Source organism: Anser anser (genome assembly GCF_964211835.1).
Source record: "Anser anser genome assembly, chromosome: 20".
NCBI lineage: Eukaryota > Metazoa > Chordata > Aves > Anseriformes > Anatidae > Anser > Anser anser.
The window spans coordinates 10,709,538-10,726,679 of record NC_139741.1 but is presented as its reverse complement, the minus strand read 5'-3'; the positions used below and the strand labels follow the sequence as shown (position 1 = coordinate 10,726,679).

The window sequence follows — 17,142 nt, the reverse complement described above, 5'->3', positions numbered from 1 at the left end:
ACTAATTTTTAAAAACATGCAGCGCTTGTACAAACAGCTTCCTAGGGAGCTTGAGATTTTTCAAAAACAAAACCCCCAAGAAATAATCCTTGAAACTCTGCCCAGCCCTCACAACATCACCTGCACGTAACAGTCTGCAACAACTCGGACTTGCTGGAAGCCTTCTAACAAGACTGCCATGCCGAGTACTTGAAAGTTGGTGAAAATACAGCAGTTTAAGCAAGCCTGTCTAGAGCTACCTACAGAGGTTTTGATGCGCTGCTGTAACATGCTGTCCCTGCAAAGGTGCAGCCACACTGCAGGGATGCCATCCTGAACATGAAGGCTCACTTGCGTCATTCTGTACGACGGGAGAAGTTATTCCTGAGAACTGCTTTATTGCTGTGGATATTTCAAGGTTTGAGCACATCCCGTGTGTACAAAAGCTTCAGGCTGTAACAGCTGCCTCGAAAAAGTCTCAATGGCTAAATTAAAGAGGAAAGAACACACCAATCAATTAAAATAAAGAAAACACCACATTTTTGTGCTTGTGAAAGCCATCGGGGGATGATGGCTGCTGGAAGCAGTTAAGGAAATATCTAGCTGTTTCTGAAAAAATATATATAAGTATATATAAAATAATAGTAATAACACCACCACCACAAATCCCTATGGTCTTACTACAAATGAAACATGACAAGAGTGGGAGACCTCAATGTTATTTGCAGCCTGTGACCGAAGGGGCAGTTTATAGGGAACACCACAAGCATTTTGGTGAGCAGTAGAATTAGGCACCTTCTCTCCACTCATGTGACATTCAATAACCTAAATCCCCTTCTGTTTTTTCCATCTCAAACTCAGCATCATGTACACAACCAGGATGAGAGCTCTCTTTCATAAGTATGTTGCAAGAGCAAATCCATTAGCAGTTGAGGCTGAGATAACAGGTAATTGGGTGGGTTAACTCAAATTATTTTCATCTTTAGGAAAAAGAAACAAACACCACCAGCTTTTCTGTTCTTTTACAATCCATAACTCTCAAAACCAATTTCCTCCTCACAGTGATCTTAATACTAATTACATGAGCTTTTGTCTTCCAGCACCACTAAAGATTAAGTACCACATAAAACAGCCGCAGCCAAGCCCCATCCCAAGTCCAATTTAACTTTCTAGCTGGCTCCCAGCTGGCCCCCACACACCACATGCCTGCAGAGATGCCTCTGTCACCTCTGAAGCCATCCAGGACCCTTCCTGCAGCTTCAACGCAGTTAAGGGGGCTTGCTAACTACTACAGCTATTGGTCAACGCTTTTGCCTCTCAGACTGAGCAGATCCACCAGACAAGTGCACAAAATACAAAGCCAGGAAACATATTATATTCTAAATAATCTACCGGTGGGACCACCAGGGTCACAGCACTCTCGACGGACCCACCAGCCAAGCACCAAGATTCCAGTCTCTTCTCTCTGGAGGCTTATGTGCTCTACTGCCAGTAGAAAAGCATGATGTCCCTAATTTCCATGTTCAGGTAAGTGTCCTCATCCTCAAGTCTGCTTAATATGCACTATCTGCTTACTTGGCTTCTTGAAGAGACAAAGATGCAAGAGTGCATTTAATTGTTTTCCTGAATCAGACCCCTGGAGCCATCGATATGTCACATTCGTAATTATAAATCATGAGTCTTACAACTGGAGCGTAATCAGCAGATCTAGCCATAAATCTTCCAGATATCAGCAATTTCTCCAAAGCTGCTTTTTGACAAAACCTGATGCAGCATGAACTAAATGAGTCAAGCAGAAGAAATCGCTGGTGCTGGAGTTCACAGCCCAGCACTGCTGCAGCAGCAAACAGGCTCCATACCCTGAGAAGTCCCCAGAAAATCACGATCTGCCAGGTGGGAAATGAATCTGTCCTGGAGACCGTAAGAAGGCAGATCCCACCCTGGGAATAACCTGCTGCCAGATCAGGTCAACGTGCAATTTCACAGCATTCCCAAAGACCTGTTTTGGGCAGGACACAGAAAGCATCAGCTTCCTTCTGTTCTTCCTTGATACACAGGTTTTCTGGACCCTCAGTAAACATTTATTGAGGACAATAATAACAAAGGACTGGATAAATCTTGGCTACATCTAGTGCAAAGAACTTCCAGATACGTAAGCACACATGTATTCCTTTATACATACAAATTAACAACGTTTGAACTAGAAAATTCAAATATCTTCACCAGAGCTCATGCTGATGCAGAAAAGGATCTATATGACGACTGTTTAAAACGTCAGTTACTGTCTGCCTCTTCCATGAGGACTGATTTAGACATGACACATTACGCTGGGCAGAATTTTATCTTCTGGGCAGAAAGTAGTCAGAGGAGGTCCGTAAGCCTGGCAAGGAAAGTCTAGCTGTGAAATGCATGCACAACAGAGTGCTAAGATCGAAGGTGTCTTTGTGTATTAGAATTTTAAATGTTAATGGAAAAAATAGTCCAGAAGATGTATTACAGAATCCAGGTATTATAGCAGTCCTAGTCATTCAAAAAGACTTTCTTGTGGGAAAATTATTGGACAGAGCAGCAACCTGGAGCCAGTTTGGGACCAGGCCATATTTTAGATGAGTTTCATGCCATCAGCACTCTGCCTGGATAATTATATCTTGTGAATTATCCATGAGAGAAAATTGCCTCCAAACGTGTTCCCACAGCTGTCTGTCTCCAGTCTCCACTGCTGAATATTTGGTAGGGGCTGTCACACCGGCGCTCACGGGCACACTGGAGCCCCTGTCTCAGGCAGGGGAATTGCTCTTGAGGCTGCCATAAAACTCGTGCACCACAGATATGAAACAAGCAAAGAAAACCAAGACACACACGCACACACACATCCCCCAAAAAGGAACAAACTGCCTTTTTCCACTCCCACTCTTATCCTAAAAGGTCACTCTAAAACTAATGTACCTTTGTATATGGTAATTTAAGAATTTCCTCTAATCCCACGCATAATTACATGGAGTACTGCACTGGTATCCCTTTCATACACATACTGTCATGAAGTGCATAGTGTTCATAGCATTATATGACAAAAAAATAACTGTAGTCATTTATTTCTGGTCTGTATGTGGTTACACAACATAATGCAAAGAGACAGTATTTTTCCATTAGCTTTTTGTTGTGGACACTACCCATTTATCTTTCTCATAATCCTTTCCCCAGTGCATGTTAACAACGTTATTTTAGTAAATTGTTTAATTATTTAACATCACCATGAGGCTACTGGGTCTGGTACAGAAGCTGTTTCCCGGAGCAGGGCACAGAGGCATTGCCCATCTGCCCTGGCTGCCTTTAACTCCTGTGCCCCAATTTCCACACACCACAGCCCAAGGCAGCAGTGTCCACGTTACATTTCCCATATTTAGGGGCTGTCAAGAGGAAATAACTGAATTCTGCAGGCAGCACGACCCCAGCCTCCCGCCCACACTGAGCTATTCTCTCCCCTCCTGCTTTTATGCTTTGCCCAAACGGACTTGTCCCATACATAAAGCCTGAAGGGGCTGGGGCAACATTTCAAAGCTGCTGACCATACAGGCCTTTCAGCATTAGAACAAGCTAAGATCAATTTTTATGAAGTTTACCCTGAAAGAAAATGCGCTTTTTATTCAAGAAAACCCAGTGCCATATTTCATGAATTCACACTTAGTTCATTATACAGGAATAATCACCTCATTCCTTATGATTTGCAAAAATGTAATGCTATAATTGAAGTAAAGTGACTGTCGAATGCAGTTAAACATAAGACCATATAGATCTACACAGCTCCTATACCCCCTGTGTTTCTGCACATCATTACCAAACAACACCCTTTCCCAAAGCACCCCAGCAAAACCCGTCCCAGCTTGTGTTACAGCCCAACAGGCAGCCTCTCTGAGCTGCCTCCCGTTACCATTCGATATCCAGCCTCTCTAAGCTGGCTCTCTTATTTTATCTTTCCACATTTTGCCCCGTCACACCTCACTGACAGAACCAGAGTGGTCCCCGGCTCTGAGACGTACCTGATGGGCAGCGAGGGGTCCCCAGCGTCCCACCAGTCCTTGGGGGGGCTGATGTACATGCACCACAGCTCCCAGCTGTACCCGTGGGCAGAGTTCTCGTAGCGCTGCACCTCAAAGTTGTCCTGCTTGATGTTGTCGATGGAGGGAAGAATGACCCTTCTTCGATTCTCCTGAATTCGCGAGAGTACCGGCTCAGCCCTGGGTGGTAAAAAGAAGCAAAGTGCCGGAAGAGACCATTAATTTCTCCCCAGTTTGCAGACAAACACTGTTGCTTTTCTACAGCTTGTACACTTAAATGAGGATAAGGAAACGCCTCTTGTCACTGTTCAGTAAATAAAAGGGAATTTCATGGACCCCTCTCTGCTGTCATTCACAAGTGGCATCACGCCTTCAAAGAGACGTAGCAAAACCCACCCAGTGGGGGCCGGTGACCAACACGAGGCTCCTCGCAGCGCCAGCGAGCAATCCTGGACTGTAATGCACAGCCCCTGTCCTACTGATCCGCTCGCCTCTGCTTCTATCAGCACAGAAATTGCGCTCGGAGACAACACATTTACACCGCCGGGATTAAAAAGTTATTCCTGAAAGGCTTGCCAAGCTTTGTCAGCCACGAGGGAGATGCAGTGAGAGGTTTCAGCACTTGCGTTTGATGGGATTTCCTGCCTGGACGCATCCCTTGCGTGGGGCTGCAATCGGAGTACACGGATGCAGCCCTGCATGTTCGGGGAGTTTTAGCACTCTCCTACACAACTGACTACTTCTATGAAAATTCATGGACAAGCTGAGGCTATCAGCACAAGGAAAAAAATGATTTTCACAAACTAAGGCGTTAAGCTGTTGAAATGAATTAAACCTCTAAAACTACAACTTATCTCTTCCTGCAGAGCCAGTACACCATGTTTTCTCTGGTATGCTGGTTTAAAAAAGCATTACTAAAGAGTAATTCCACATTCAGAACTTTTTAATTTTCAAAATTTCTGTATTTTTAAACTGAGCTTTCCTGATACCTCTACTAAAGTAGCAAAGAAATCAGCCAAACCATTAGGTAAGGGCCAGACTTGCAGTATGGACTGACGCAACAGCCAGGAAAGGCTCTGAAAAAGTGCTCGATGACCACCTGGAGACATTTCCATAGGAGAAATATGGACCATCAAAAGAGACAGGTGGGGAGAAGGCTCAAGAGGAAGGTTCTATAGCTACAAAATTCAGTTTGGGGACATGCAAATGTGCCCAGAGCAGAATATGCTCAGCCTCACCTCTGCACCCCAAGAACCAGCGACAGAGCAGGTTTGGTCTGCCAACACAAGGAACAACTTCCACTCTTGGTGTCTCCAGCAATAGCAGCTGGTATAAAATATCAGAGAGCCATGCCCGTGCCGCAGAAACGCTCCCTCTCTATCTCTAGAAAAGCTGTTTCAAGACCTCAGTAAATTGTAGCTTCCTCTGTATACCAATAAAATTGGGTGTGAAGACTTAAGTGACCTTGAGAGGAATGTTTAGCTGGGAATACAGATATCAACGTAAGAAACAACTCCTAAATACACTCTTCACATGCACTGTTGTTATGAAAAATCCAGTAACTGCAAAGAACTCTTTGTTGCTGTTAAAGCCTTTTTCTAGTGGATGTCGCTCTCTGTTCAAATTAGACATAAGTTAGTAGCTTCTACCTCCAGTTTTCTAAACTTGGAGCATTTATTTTTTATACTTTGTTAGAGAGAAAAACCACTCAGTTTCCTCTCACGATCTACATTCACAGAAGCTTAAACCACTTGAACTCAAATGTTTTGAATCTCTCCAAAAAAAAGTCCATATGAAATACCTTTCGCTGCTTCCGCGCCTCTGCACTTATTCTTTGCTGCAGAAAAAACAAATCAATCTAAAACATCAGCCTTCCCCAGTGGGATCCAGCTGCAAAGGGCAAGAATGCGGGAAATGCTTTCTCTTTCAATCCCTTGCTGTCTGCTTTTTTTTCCCCCCCTTTTTTTTTTTTTTTAATCTTAAAGCACTTTGGGCTAAGAGAACAGGAAATCAACCTGAAAAACAAACTAGAGTGGATGGAGAGGGGGGGTGTCCATCAAAGGAGGGAATAGAGAATGATTAGAGAAAACAAGAGCAAGAAAAGATATTCCTTATGTCATCTCAGCGTATCTCATCAGTGGCCATTCGGTACAGAAAGACAAGATTAATAAGCCACGGGTTTTCACACACATCCTTACAAAAAGGACGAACCACCCAACATGGCAGTGGACACCCCGTGCACACACACTGTAACCGGGACCCTCAGGTCGAACACCTACCAGCCAGCAGTGAACTCCACGTGGGCATCAAAAAATCCAGTGACCTGGCCTGTGGCAGCCTTCCAGCCCTCGATGCGTGCGCGGATAAGGCCTTCCCTCTTCTGGTTGCGCACCACCTTCACCAGCCCCGGGTATCGTTTGTTGACATACTCCTCCAGCGGCGCCTTCAGTTCCTCTAGAGGAGAAGTACCAGAGAGCCCGTTGTAAAGGCACAACAGTTTTTACCTGAAACCAAGCGGCTGTACTGATGGACACCAGCGTGACTTACTGGAACCAGACACCACCCCTGGAAGGGACATAATTATTGGTAACTAAGATTCAGTCAACGCTGCTTTGCAAGAGACCACTTTCACAGACCTGACTTTGGACTGACCATGATAGGATTAGAGAGGTTTTGGCTTTATATAAAAGAGCCTCATAACCATGTATCTTCTGTTCATTGGGAACTGCAGATCATGTAATTATGCCGTCTACGCCTGTACATGAGCTGTGGCTGAGAACAACGTGGATCTCTCGGTCTGCAGTTATGACCAGCACCGAACTTCCCTGTACTTATAAGTTGTCAACTCAGCACAAACAACACTCTGGGTTTTTGAAGGTGAAAGTATATGAAGGGTTGTAATAAGTGGAAAATACCAGTATATTTTCTCAACAATTTGGAAAAAGCCTCCAAAATTTCAAACGCCCCATTTGAGAATCTTTGAGATTCTCAGACTAAGACCTAGTTTCGGTTCATAACACTGAAAACCATCCCATGTAGGGGCACAATGTGTTCACCTGCCACGTGCATCCTTCCACCTTTCGAAACACTCTGCCCAACACTAAAAACAAAGAAATTCCAATTTCCAACAAACGTGCCCTGCTACACGTGTACCACAGCCTGGTGGGAATCGCCACCAGCCTCCCGTTACAGAACCCGCACTCTGTGCCTGTTTTTTCTAGTGCTCTGCCTTGGTCCTTTTACCTCCTGGCGTATCAGTTCATACCCCTCACACATACTCCCTTTTCCAGGAAGAAAGAGGGGAAAAAAAAAAAAAGATCACCAGATCACCACTAACATAATCCACAGGTTACAGCAACAAAGCAGTTCCTACGTGAAGAAAACAGCAGTGGAGAGCAGAAAAGTGAACAGTAAGTCCCATCTGTTGGGCTCAGCTCGAGATCACATCAAAGGATACGGGATCCTCTCTTCCCTTTCCCTCCACGCCTTCTTCCAAGTACATAAAATGTGCTTTCTTCAAACCGCCTTTTTGGGATTGTTCCCCTCACATACCAATTTCCCCAAAGTCTCATTTCTCTTTTATGCTGAAATGGGAATAAAAAGAATAAAGCAAATGAGCCCCTTCCTCAACTCAATGCATCTGCATCACATACATACATAACTCAGCAACTTCCATTTCATGCTGAGCTACTCGGAGAAAAACCAATGTTTTATGGAGACAACTACTCTTCTGAATGGTTTTAAGGAGACAGGGACATTGGCATATGAAACCCCACAAGCCCAGTACCAGCCTTTCATGTGTTTTGTCATTAATACTGCAGACCATAGCATTATACCAGACTGAACAATTAAAACACATTTTAAAAAATTGGAGTTTTAAGTTTCCCCTGTTGATGGGAAACAGGAAAAACATTCATGAGCAGCTTGAAGGAGAGTGTAGCTCTAGCGAGCCAGGAAGAACTGTAACTTTACCTCTTGAGTGTGGTGACAGGTGGAGCCTGAGAGGTGCCTACCCCATCGTGCTGTATAACGGGCAGAAACTCCCAGGGGAGCCACAGCTGCATCCTCCTCCTGCCTGAAAGGGTGCTGGGTGCCAACAGGTAAGGAGTACACAGGCCAGCGCAGCAGAGCTGTGCATGTGTCAAACATCACAAGGCTGGACCCCCGTGACCAGGAAGGGATGCTGAAGATGTTTGGGACTGAGCATCATTTTAACCTTGCACCTCCATCAGCAGAGGCCAGAGTTGCCCTCCCCTGCCCACAACAAGTATCCCTAAGGGACTGCTTCCCAAGTGGAGAAATGCTTGGAGACAAAAGCATTAACCAGACATGGGAAACGTGGCTCCTCTTTGTGCCATAGGCCTCCTGCACAACCTGGCACAGATTTCTGGGCTGGTTCCCCTGCTTCCCTCCCAGTCTGCCTCAGCACTTGCCTTCTTGGGTAAGAATTAGCTTTTCTCACGTGCCTGTGTAAGCCCTCACGACAGGATGGCTGCACACCTGTGTTGGCCTCAGGCAGCCTCTCACACTTGTGAGCAGCTCTGCAGGAGGAGGGCATGGTGCTCAGCAGGCAATGAGCATGTGGCACACCTGCCTCGGTACGAGGAGGTACCTCCCCAGCACCCAGCCAGCAGGGTGGGCTTTAGATGTTGTTTCTCAGCACGTGCAGAAGTTGAGATGTGAAAAAAACAGTATCAGGGATCAAAAGTGAAATCCCAGTCTCTGGGAATGCTCTGCAAAATTCCCATTTGAGTATCAAGTCATCCCTGCAGGACTGACATAGCCGTGCTGAAAAGCATCAACAGCAACACTGCTGAAAATGAGAATGTCCACAAGATAGTGCACCAATGACAATTTTAGCATGATACCCAGCTCAGAAACACCACTGCTTCATCCCTCCTAATCAAAAGTGTCTAAGCAGCCCATGAACCCATGAGATAACTGTACGGGTGGATCTACAGCGGCTACAACTGGCAATTTGATCCCAGCTGAGCACTGCAATGGACTTTGGATACCCCTTTCTCTTATATCTTATGGCTTCCCATGCATCCTTCGCGGATGCCTACCTGGGCCATCCTTCACAGCACACCCACATCATTCCTGCATCTCAGTCGTTACAGACGCAATCAATACTTGTACATGGAGGCATTTGTGAACATTTGGTCTTTGCCATTGCGCAAGCCACTTAGAGGGAAGATCTGCAGAAAGAAACCATACAGAAAATGCCAGCAGGTTCAATTTCAATCCTCCCTTTTGTTCTCCATCTGTCTGTATTGATCTTCACTGAAGAGCGAGTCCAAGAAAGTAGAATCCAATAGACCTGTTGCTCTATTAAAAAACTGAGCTGTCAGCTATAATGACTTATGTTACGTATTGCAAAGTATTTTGTCACCTACATGAGCTTTCTGGGAAATAGGCCTGCCAAAGAAATTGAACCACCTGATGCCACTAGAAGTAACTATGCCATGGACATCAGCCCTGAAACAACTGAAGGAACATCCACTGCTCCATGTGTAATGCTGCTAATCCTGCCCCAGTTAAAGCCCCCAGAACCAATGGTGGGAACTACCCAGTGGCACAGAAAGAAAAGAGCAAAGACCAATGGCACCAGAGGAGCCAAAGGAACCACCAACAGTAGAAAATTTCTTACACCACGTTCAGCCAGGCTTAGGGAGTGGACCACGTGTCCTCTACGCCCCTAATGAAAACACAGGAGTGTTTGCAAGGCTGAGCCAGGTGGGAAAAGTCCACAGAGCCCAAGGCTGTTATCAGAAACTGCAGGCTGGAGGACACACAGGTCGGGGCTGGGAATGCTCCAGCGCCATGGGAACACCAGCACTCCCTTCTGCCCCGTGCTCTCGCTTGCCTGAAACACCGAAGCTATTGTGGGCTGGAATTCTACAGCAACCCACAAAAGAAACTCCTTCAATGGTCAATAAATGAACATACTAATTTTGGCAGCGAGACTCAGATCCAGGTGAGTCTCTGAAGCTTTCAATGTTTGCAGGTAAATATTCAATATGAAACTGTGAAAAGGGAGCAGTTGCGTGAACCAATTCCCGTATGGAGATAGAGGCCAAGCTGGTCCCACAAAGTGCCTTCAGCTCTAACTTTCTGGCTGACTAAAGCCAAAGAAATAGGGACAAACCAACAAGGCTTGCTGCTCCCCTCCCACCTCTGCAGGGACTGAAAGCCTGAGTCCTGATTGCCAGTGGGATGGCACCAGGTCAGCTGCAATTAAACAACCCATCTTCAGGTTTGAGCAACTAGAATAATTAGGCCAATATCTTGGAAAAGCTAAGACTCAGCTTCTTGCAAGTCTGCTAAAAACTGACCTCAGCACACATGCACGCACACTGCAAGCGAGCCAGCTCCTGGGAGAGCGCACACAAACCGCTGCTGTTGGTGTTGAAACCAGCTGCAAAACCAGACAGTGATACATCAAGTCACCGATAATACTTTACATGGAGGCAAATTACAACCCCTAGCATGTGTACCTGGGTGTAGTCAGCTACTCTAAGCAGACTTTTATTCAAAGGTTTTCTTTTATACCAGAAGGTTTGCTTTTCAAAGAGATATTATCCCAGATTAAAAACATTAGAAGGCAGACAGCAAAAAAAGCAGGTGTTGATTAAGCAACAGACTCAGACAAAGTGTGCAACTGTGAGATAACACAGCATCTCAGGGGCATGCTGCTGCATCCCTCCAACAACCTACGAAACATGTTATCACTCAGAAACACAACCTGTGCACTCACTCTGTAATTACACCCCTACAACAAACACAAACAAAAGCAGCCTCCAAAAAAAGTCTTTACAAAGTATAATGTGCAGATCTAGGGGGAAAAGGACTCAAACTACAACTCCCCAAGCTTCTTCCTTGAAGAAGGGATTTTCTTCCTGTTACAATACATTCTTATCTTTTATCTATTTACAGCTCAGATAGGAAGAATCAGAACATCCGTGTTTATTAACTTTTAATCTCTCACTGCATACTTTTATGTTGTGCGGTGTTGTTGTACAAATCACATTACAACAAAGCTGAGGGCAAAAAGCGTCTACAGAGCCTTCAGGAGCAGTTTGTTCCAGTCTGAAACTGCAAAACACCAAGAGGCTTTGCTCCCATCTCTGCAAGCACTCAGTGGGCTGCCTGAAGGGCAGACGCCAGACCGGGGTGCCCAGGGTACGCACGTCTCACCTCCATCCCTGCGACTAATTTTAAAACTTGAAGCTGACCTAAAAACCCCAGGGGTCTTTTAATACTTGGGTTGGGAAAGCATGTTGCTCTTACATTACCTATACATATTCCCAACCTGTATTTCCTCTTCATGTTTGTGAGAAGTATTCCCTGGCAAAAACCACACCAGAACCCCGCACCCCCCAGCTTGCAGCCTGCAGCCACAGGTTCCCGTAAGCCTTCAGTGACTTGCCCAGAGGTTGCTCCTGGGAACCCACCTGGTTTTAATATACCTGCTGCTTTTGAGTCCATGCTCTCTGAAGGTCAGTCTCCTGCCTGGTGTACAAAACAGAGCCCAAAGGCTTTGTGACAAGCCATACACCCACAGAAGCCACCCCTCAAACAGTCGCAGCTGCTCACCAAGAGGCTCCGGTAACTCCTCGTCTCGTTCAGTGGAAGCCACCCGCACACAATCCCACCCCTGCTGCTTGGCACTAGCACTTGCTTCTCCAGGAGCCATCGCTAAATCTTACAGCTTATGAGAATCTATTTTCCTGTAATTATTTTCCTATTGAAGATAAATCCATGTATTACAATGACTTTGTTTGCAATATCCGAAGTATGAACTGCAAGATGTTGCTATTGCTGCTCACAATTACTTCCTACCATTAGTGTGAACTATATGACAACATTATTGCCATTAATAATTTTTTGCTGTCACTGAAACTCCTTGAAGATGCAGACAATGAACACATAGGTCCAAGAGATATGCATTTGTTTGTATCATTTCTTTTACAGGAGAAAACTAGACTATTATACGCTTGGGATGAGCTCTCCATAAACATCTGCCAAGTTACCTCATTATCTTCCTAAAATCCCTCCTTAAAAATCTCATTTGTCATGATGCCTACAAAGACAACAGCATAGTGCTGACATTATTAACTAACCCTACTGGCTAACAGCATCGCCTGGTTCCCTCAAACTGTTCCCAACTCCCATTCTCCTTTTACGCTTCCCTGGGAAGGTCTGTGAGGACAGAACCACCTTGGTGCTCGTGTTTTGTCCAACCCTGGTCTTTCACAAGGGACCCTGGATGCTCACACTCCTGATGCGGTCAATGCACCCTCTTGGTGGGTTGCACAGAGCACGCCACCTCAGTGTGCAAGGAGGTTGGCTTCTCCCAGCTCCCGCACACGCTGCAGGCATTTCTCCTCCCTCAGTGTAGCTCCTCTACCTGCATCTCCCTCCCCAGCCAGGTGGGTGCCACAAGGCACTCTGGCACAACCCAGGCACCTTGGTCAGCCCAGCTAAAACAGGCACAAAGAGGAAATCCCACAGCTGTGAGTGCTCGAGCACGCACCAGGCTTTAGCCACCATCGTTGTGCTGTCCTGCCAACACCCTGCCACCACCCAGCCCCACCACCAAACCCCCCCAGCACTGCCACAGCCCTTGCAGCAAGCTGCCAGGGAAAACACTGGCTTGCAATCTCAGTGGTGGATAAAGAGATTTCATTCCACATCCTCAACACCAGCTGCAGTCTCAGCTTTACTCAGGGGATGAAGCTTTTTGAAAGGATTCATTTCACTGTCTCATGTCTTTCAATAGTGTCTCCAGAGTCCTTGACTCAATATTAGTGCTGCATACTGAATGGCTGGTGGAGGCTGTTGAGAAACATATTTCTTTGTGCGTAGCAGTGGGTACAAAAGCTCAGTAATTATTACCAAGGGGTTCTCTAATAGAGCTCTTCTCTTCACCCCATTGGCATGGTTCAGTTTTGAGCAGCAGCATCTCATTGTGGTATTTCAAACTGGGCAATACTAAATACTGCAACAACAGGTCACCTGCGCTTCCTCTTCACTATTTGAATTGTTCCAGCTCTGAAATCCCACGGCTTCACTGGTGTGCATCACCCTAGCTTCTGCGCTAGAGCTGCTGTGATTTCCATCAGCTGTGGAGCTGGCCTCCTGTTTCTTCTACTAGTAATTATAATTCATCAGCTTTCTGTGGTGCTCATTACTGTGGGATTTGAGTGCCTATTTTTGCAGGCTTGAGTAGCTTGCTGTGTACCATCTCATCTCACTGCAGACAGACGAGTAACCTCTCAGACTCCCTGTTCTTCCCTTCTCATCACAGAATCCACAGCCCATGTGTATTATTTTTTAAAATAATATTAAAAGCATGCAATGTAAATGAAGGCAGCAGTAATCAAAGTAACAACCATTTGCTGATCTTTGTGAGATTTTAACTGCTCAAGTAATGTTACCAACTGCACACTGGAAGATCTGGGAAGAATTCAAGTCTGAAAATGCTTCCATGTGACATTTAACCTCTGGTAAATTTGTGTTATCAAAAGCCAGAAGGGAAGGCATTTCGACGGTGAGATTGCAAGACGGTTGAACCAAAACACGAGTATCTAACACAGGAAACCTAACATCTTCCTCCACATTTTTTCATGGCCTGACTTATGTGGGTCTGTATTGGGTTTACGTGGTCAGGTTTTGGTTGCAGGGGGGCTGCAGGGGTGGCTTCTGCGAGAAGAGCCCAGAAGCTGCCTCGTGTTAGATAAGGGCCAGTTTCAGCTGGCTCTAAAGGGCCCTGCTGCTGGCCAGAGCTGAGCCAGTGAGCAACGCTGGTTGCGCCTCTGTGAGAGCAGATTTAAGAAACGGCAAAAGAAAAGTGCTGTGCAACAGCAGCTGGGAGAGCAAGGAGTGAGAAGCAGCCCTGCAGCCCCCAAGGTCAGCTCAGCAGGAGGTGCCCCAGGCACACAATAGAAATTCCCCTGCAGCCTGTGGAGAGGCCCCTGGTGGAGCAGGCTGTCCCCCTGCAGCCCACGGGTCCCACACGGAGCAGATCTCCACGCTGCAGCCCGTGGAGGAGCCCCCGCTGGAGCAGGTGGATGTGGCCTGGAGGAGGCCGCGGCCTGTGGAGAGCCCCCGCAGGAGCAGGCCCCAGGCCAGAGCTGCAGCCATGGAGAGGAGCCCACGCAGGAGCAGGGGGTCTGGGGGGAGCTACCGCCAGTGGGGGACCCGTGCTGGAGCTGTTTGCTCCTGGGGGATGGACCCCGTGGGACGGAGCCGTGTGGGAGCAGTTCTTGAAGAGCTGCTGCCTGTGGGCAGTCCCCGCAGGCTCAGTTCGGGAAGGACGGCATCCCGTGGGAGGGACCCCACGTGGAGCAGGGGCACAGAGTGACCGTAAGGGGCAGCGGAGACAAAGTGTCAGGGATTGACCGCAGCCCCCATTCCCTGTTCCCCTGTGCCACTCAGGGGCAGGAGGTAGAAAAGGGTGGATAAGGGGAAGGTGTTTTTAGTTTCTCACTGCTCTAGTCTGTTAGTAATAGGTTATAAATTATTTAAGCACCCCATGCTGAGCCTGTTTTGTCTGTGACAGTAACTGGTGAGTGATCTCCATGTCCTTATTCCAACCCAAGTGCTGCGAGTGGAAACAAATATACACCTGAAACCAGAACTGGTGGATGATACTATGAATGCAGAGGTAAGATCACACCCTGCTTTTTTTATAGCCTTCTAGTTTTCAGCAACGTTTCCAATTAAAAGTTATTTCAGATTTTAACTTCGGTTTGATCGCGTTGCTTTTTTGCTACAAAAGCTGGAGAAACAGGGCAGGGTAGAACTGGTGTGCTAGCTAGCACCAACATCGTATCAGACCACATGCCGCCCTGCAGCATCACCACTGCCAAAGGAAACAATTCCTCCACGAGATCTGAAGAAGTTAAACACCCTCCTGAGGGTTTTAGATATCCAAGATCCCAGAACTACTAACCTTCATCACTGTTGTCATCCACAAGGATAATCTCCTTCAGCAGGTGAGCTGGTGTATGATTAACAGCGCTGTGCACCGACCGCAGGATAACCGACAGCGCTTCGTTCACGAAGATGAAGATAATGGAGATCTGGGGTAGGTCCTTGCCGTATTTCAGCTCTTTGCACCTGCAGCACAAAGGAGAAAGAAAGAGAAAGACGGGGTTAGCAGAGCACACGCTGCAGCACTTAGAGCTGGGCACACGTTTAATACATGGCGAGGACGAGGGCCAACACTGCACTGCTTTGCACAGTGTGTATGTTAGTGCCTGGGCATAACTTCAGCAGTGCTCTCTCGGAAGACAGCAGTGACAGAGCATCCTCCGGGCTGGGAGAGCACCAAGGGCAGGGTGCAAATCCACAGTTCACTTAACTCAGGTTGCATTTGCGTGTCCATGCGTGTCTGTGGGCACATAACAAAAGGCAGCCGCCAGAACAGAGAAAGCCTTTCCTCGTTTAAAGAGAAACCTCACCTTCCTGTTCTGTGCTAAGATTAACAGCTGCTCAGAAGTCAGTTTTGTTCTTAAGCTGCACTTGTGAATTTTCTTCCCATTTCCCTTGGAACGAAATGAATACAAAATGACCCTTGGTTAAATAGTTTTAGTAAATGTTTTAGCTCTCTTAATAGATTCTTCTGAATACATTTCAGCCTCTGAAGTATCCCAGCAGAGCACTGCTGTGAATTGGTGTCTTTGTACTTCACAGCCAGCATAGGTTAAAAACAAAGATTTGCAATCATTTCTCTGGGTTTCAGGAGTAACTGCTTAACTCGAGCTTCGTTTTGGTGGCTAGGCATCTGCTCAGGCACATTTCTGCATATCAGAGACAGAGAGAGGTGGAAGGTGGCCCCGCATCACCTACCAGCCAGCTTCATCCCTGGCAAGCAACAGGTTCACGTTATGTGAGTACACCAGGCATCACAACCGAGGACACACACGGAGCAGAATTGTGGCAGCTCTAAGCAGAAGAGATCTTTCAGGTAACCCACAGCTCTTCGAGGAGCACATGCAGTTCCCAATGAGATGCAGATGATGTTTTATGCCACACTTTACCCTAAATAAAAGCCTAGCCTTAATTAAGCACTTGCAGAAAGCAAACAGGCTATCTTTAACTAATTTAAGCAACTTAAATTCTCCATCTTTCCCTATGATAAATATGTACAAGGGAAGAGCAAGAAAACGAGCCTCGCTGCTCCCTCTCCCCATTCATGATGGATTAGACATGCAACATTAGCAGAGTTCACAGAATTACAATGAGCGTTTACCAAGTAAATCCTGCCCAGATAAGCAAAGAACGAACGAACGCAGGAACGATATCCAGGCGTAGCTTCAAGCTCATTGACTCGCCAACAATGACTCTGTATTTAATTGTACTGGGTGTTTCTTAGGCAACTGCAGGCATTCTTTAGACTCCAAAATGACACACAAGAGATGAAGATTTTAACAGAAGCACGGTTCTTTATGAATCTTCTTTAGTTAAACAAGTATGCTGGATGAAAACAAGGATGCATTTCCTGGTTTAACTGTTGCATACCCTAAAGCAATCCAAGCTCTCTACAAACAGGAATATACCAAATGCCAAAAAGTATCTTCCAAGAAGCAGATCTCTCTTTAAAATGAACAGTCACAATGGGGTGAAATGACAACCGAATCTGAAATCCTTGCACAAAAGTTGAACTAAACAGACTATGAGATTAAAAATCTGCTTTCTATATATATGTTGACACCTGCTAAACTGAAGGAATAGCGGTCATGGGATCAAGAGCATTTCCTTTTAATGACTGCACACCCCTGGGCAGCCTCCCCCATGGTGCACACTTCTGGGGAACAAAGAACTCAGTTTGTGATCAAAGTGGTTTGGAGGAAAATTCACACTGAATCCTCTGAGGTCCACGTGCTGATGATTTGCATTCATCCTGCACTCCTCTTATCACTGTTCTCCTCACCTGGTTGCTGAGGACAGGTGAGCAAAGATACGGGGAGAAGAGAGAAGTCAGGGAAGGAGCGGGGACCTCAAATACCCGCACTGCTCGTGTGCGCAGAGCTGCAGTTCTCTATCGGCAGGCGGAAGGAGGCAAAGGCTTCGCATAAACGCCGCGCTCTCTCTGGTGGCT

General features: G+C 46.4%; 1 protein-coding gene across 2 annotated transcripts in view; it reads right to left on the bottom strand.

The window, feature by feature from the left end:
- GALNT17 (polypeptide N-acetylgalactosaminyltransferase 17) overlaps positions 1–17,142 on the bottom strand; it is a 208,433-nt gene that overhangs the window by 114,585 nt on the left and 76,706 nt on the right. For both annotated transcript variants that reach the window (XM_083806492.1, XM_083806491.1), the window contains exons 3-5: positions 14,992–15,158; positions 6,314–6,488; positions 4,017–4,214 (exon numbers count right to left, since the gene is read on the bottom strand). In XM_083806492.1, coding sequence (XP_083662618.1) covers positions 4,017–4,214; positions 6,314–6,488; positions 14,992–15,158 — 540 coding nt within the window. The remainder of the gene's footprint in view (positions 1–4,016; positions 4,215–6,313; positions 6,489–14,991; positions 15,159–17,142) is intronic.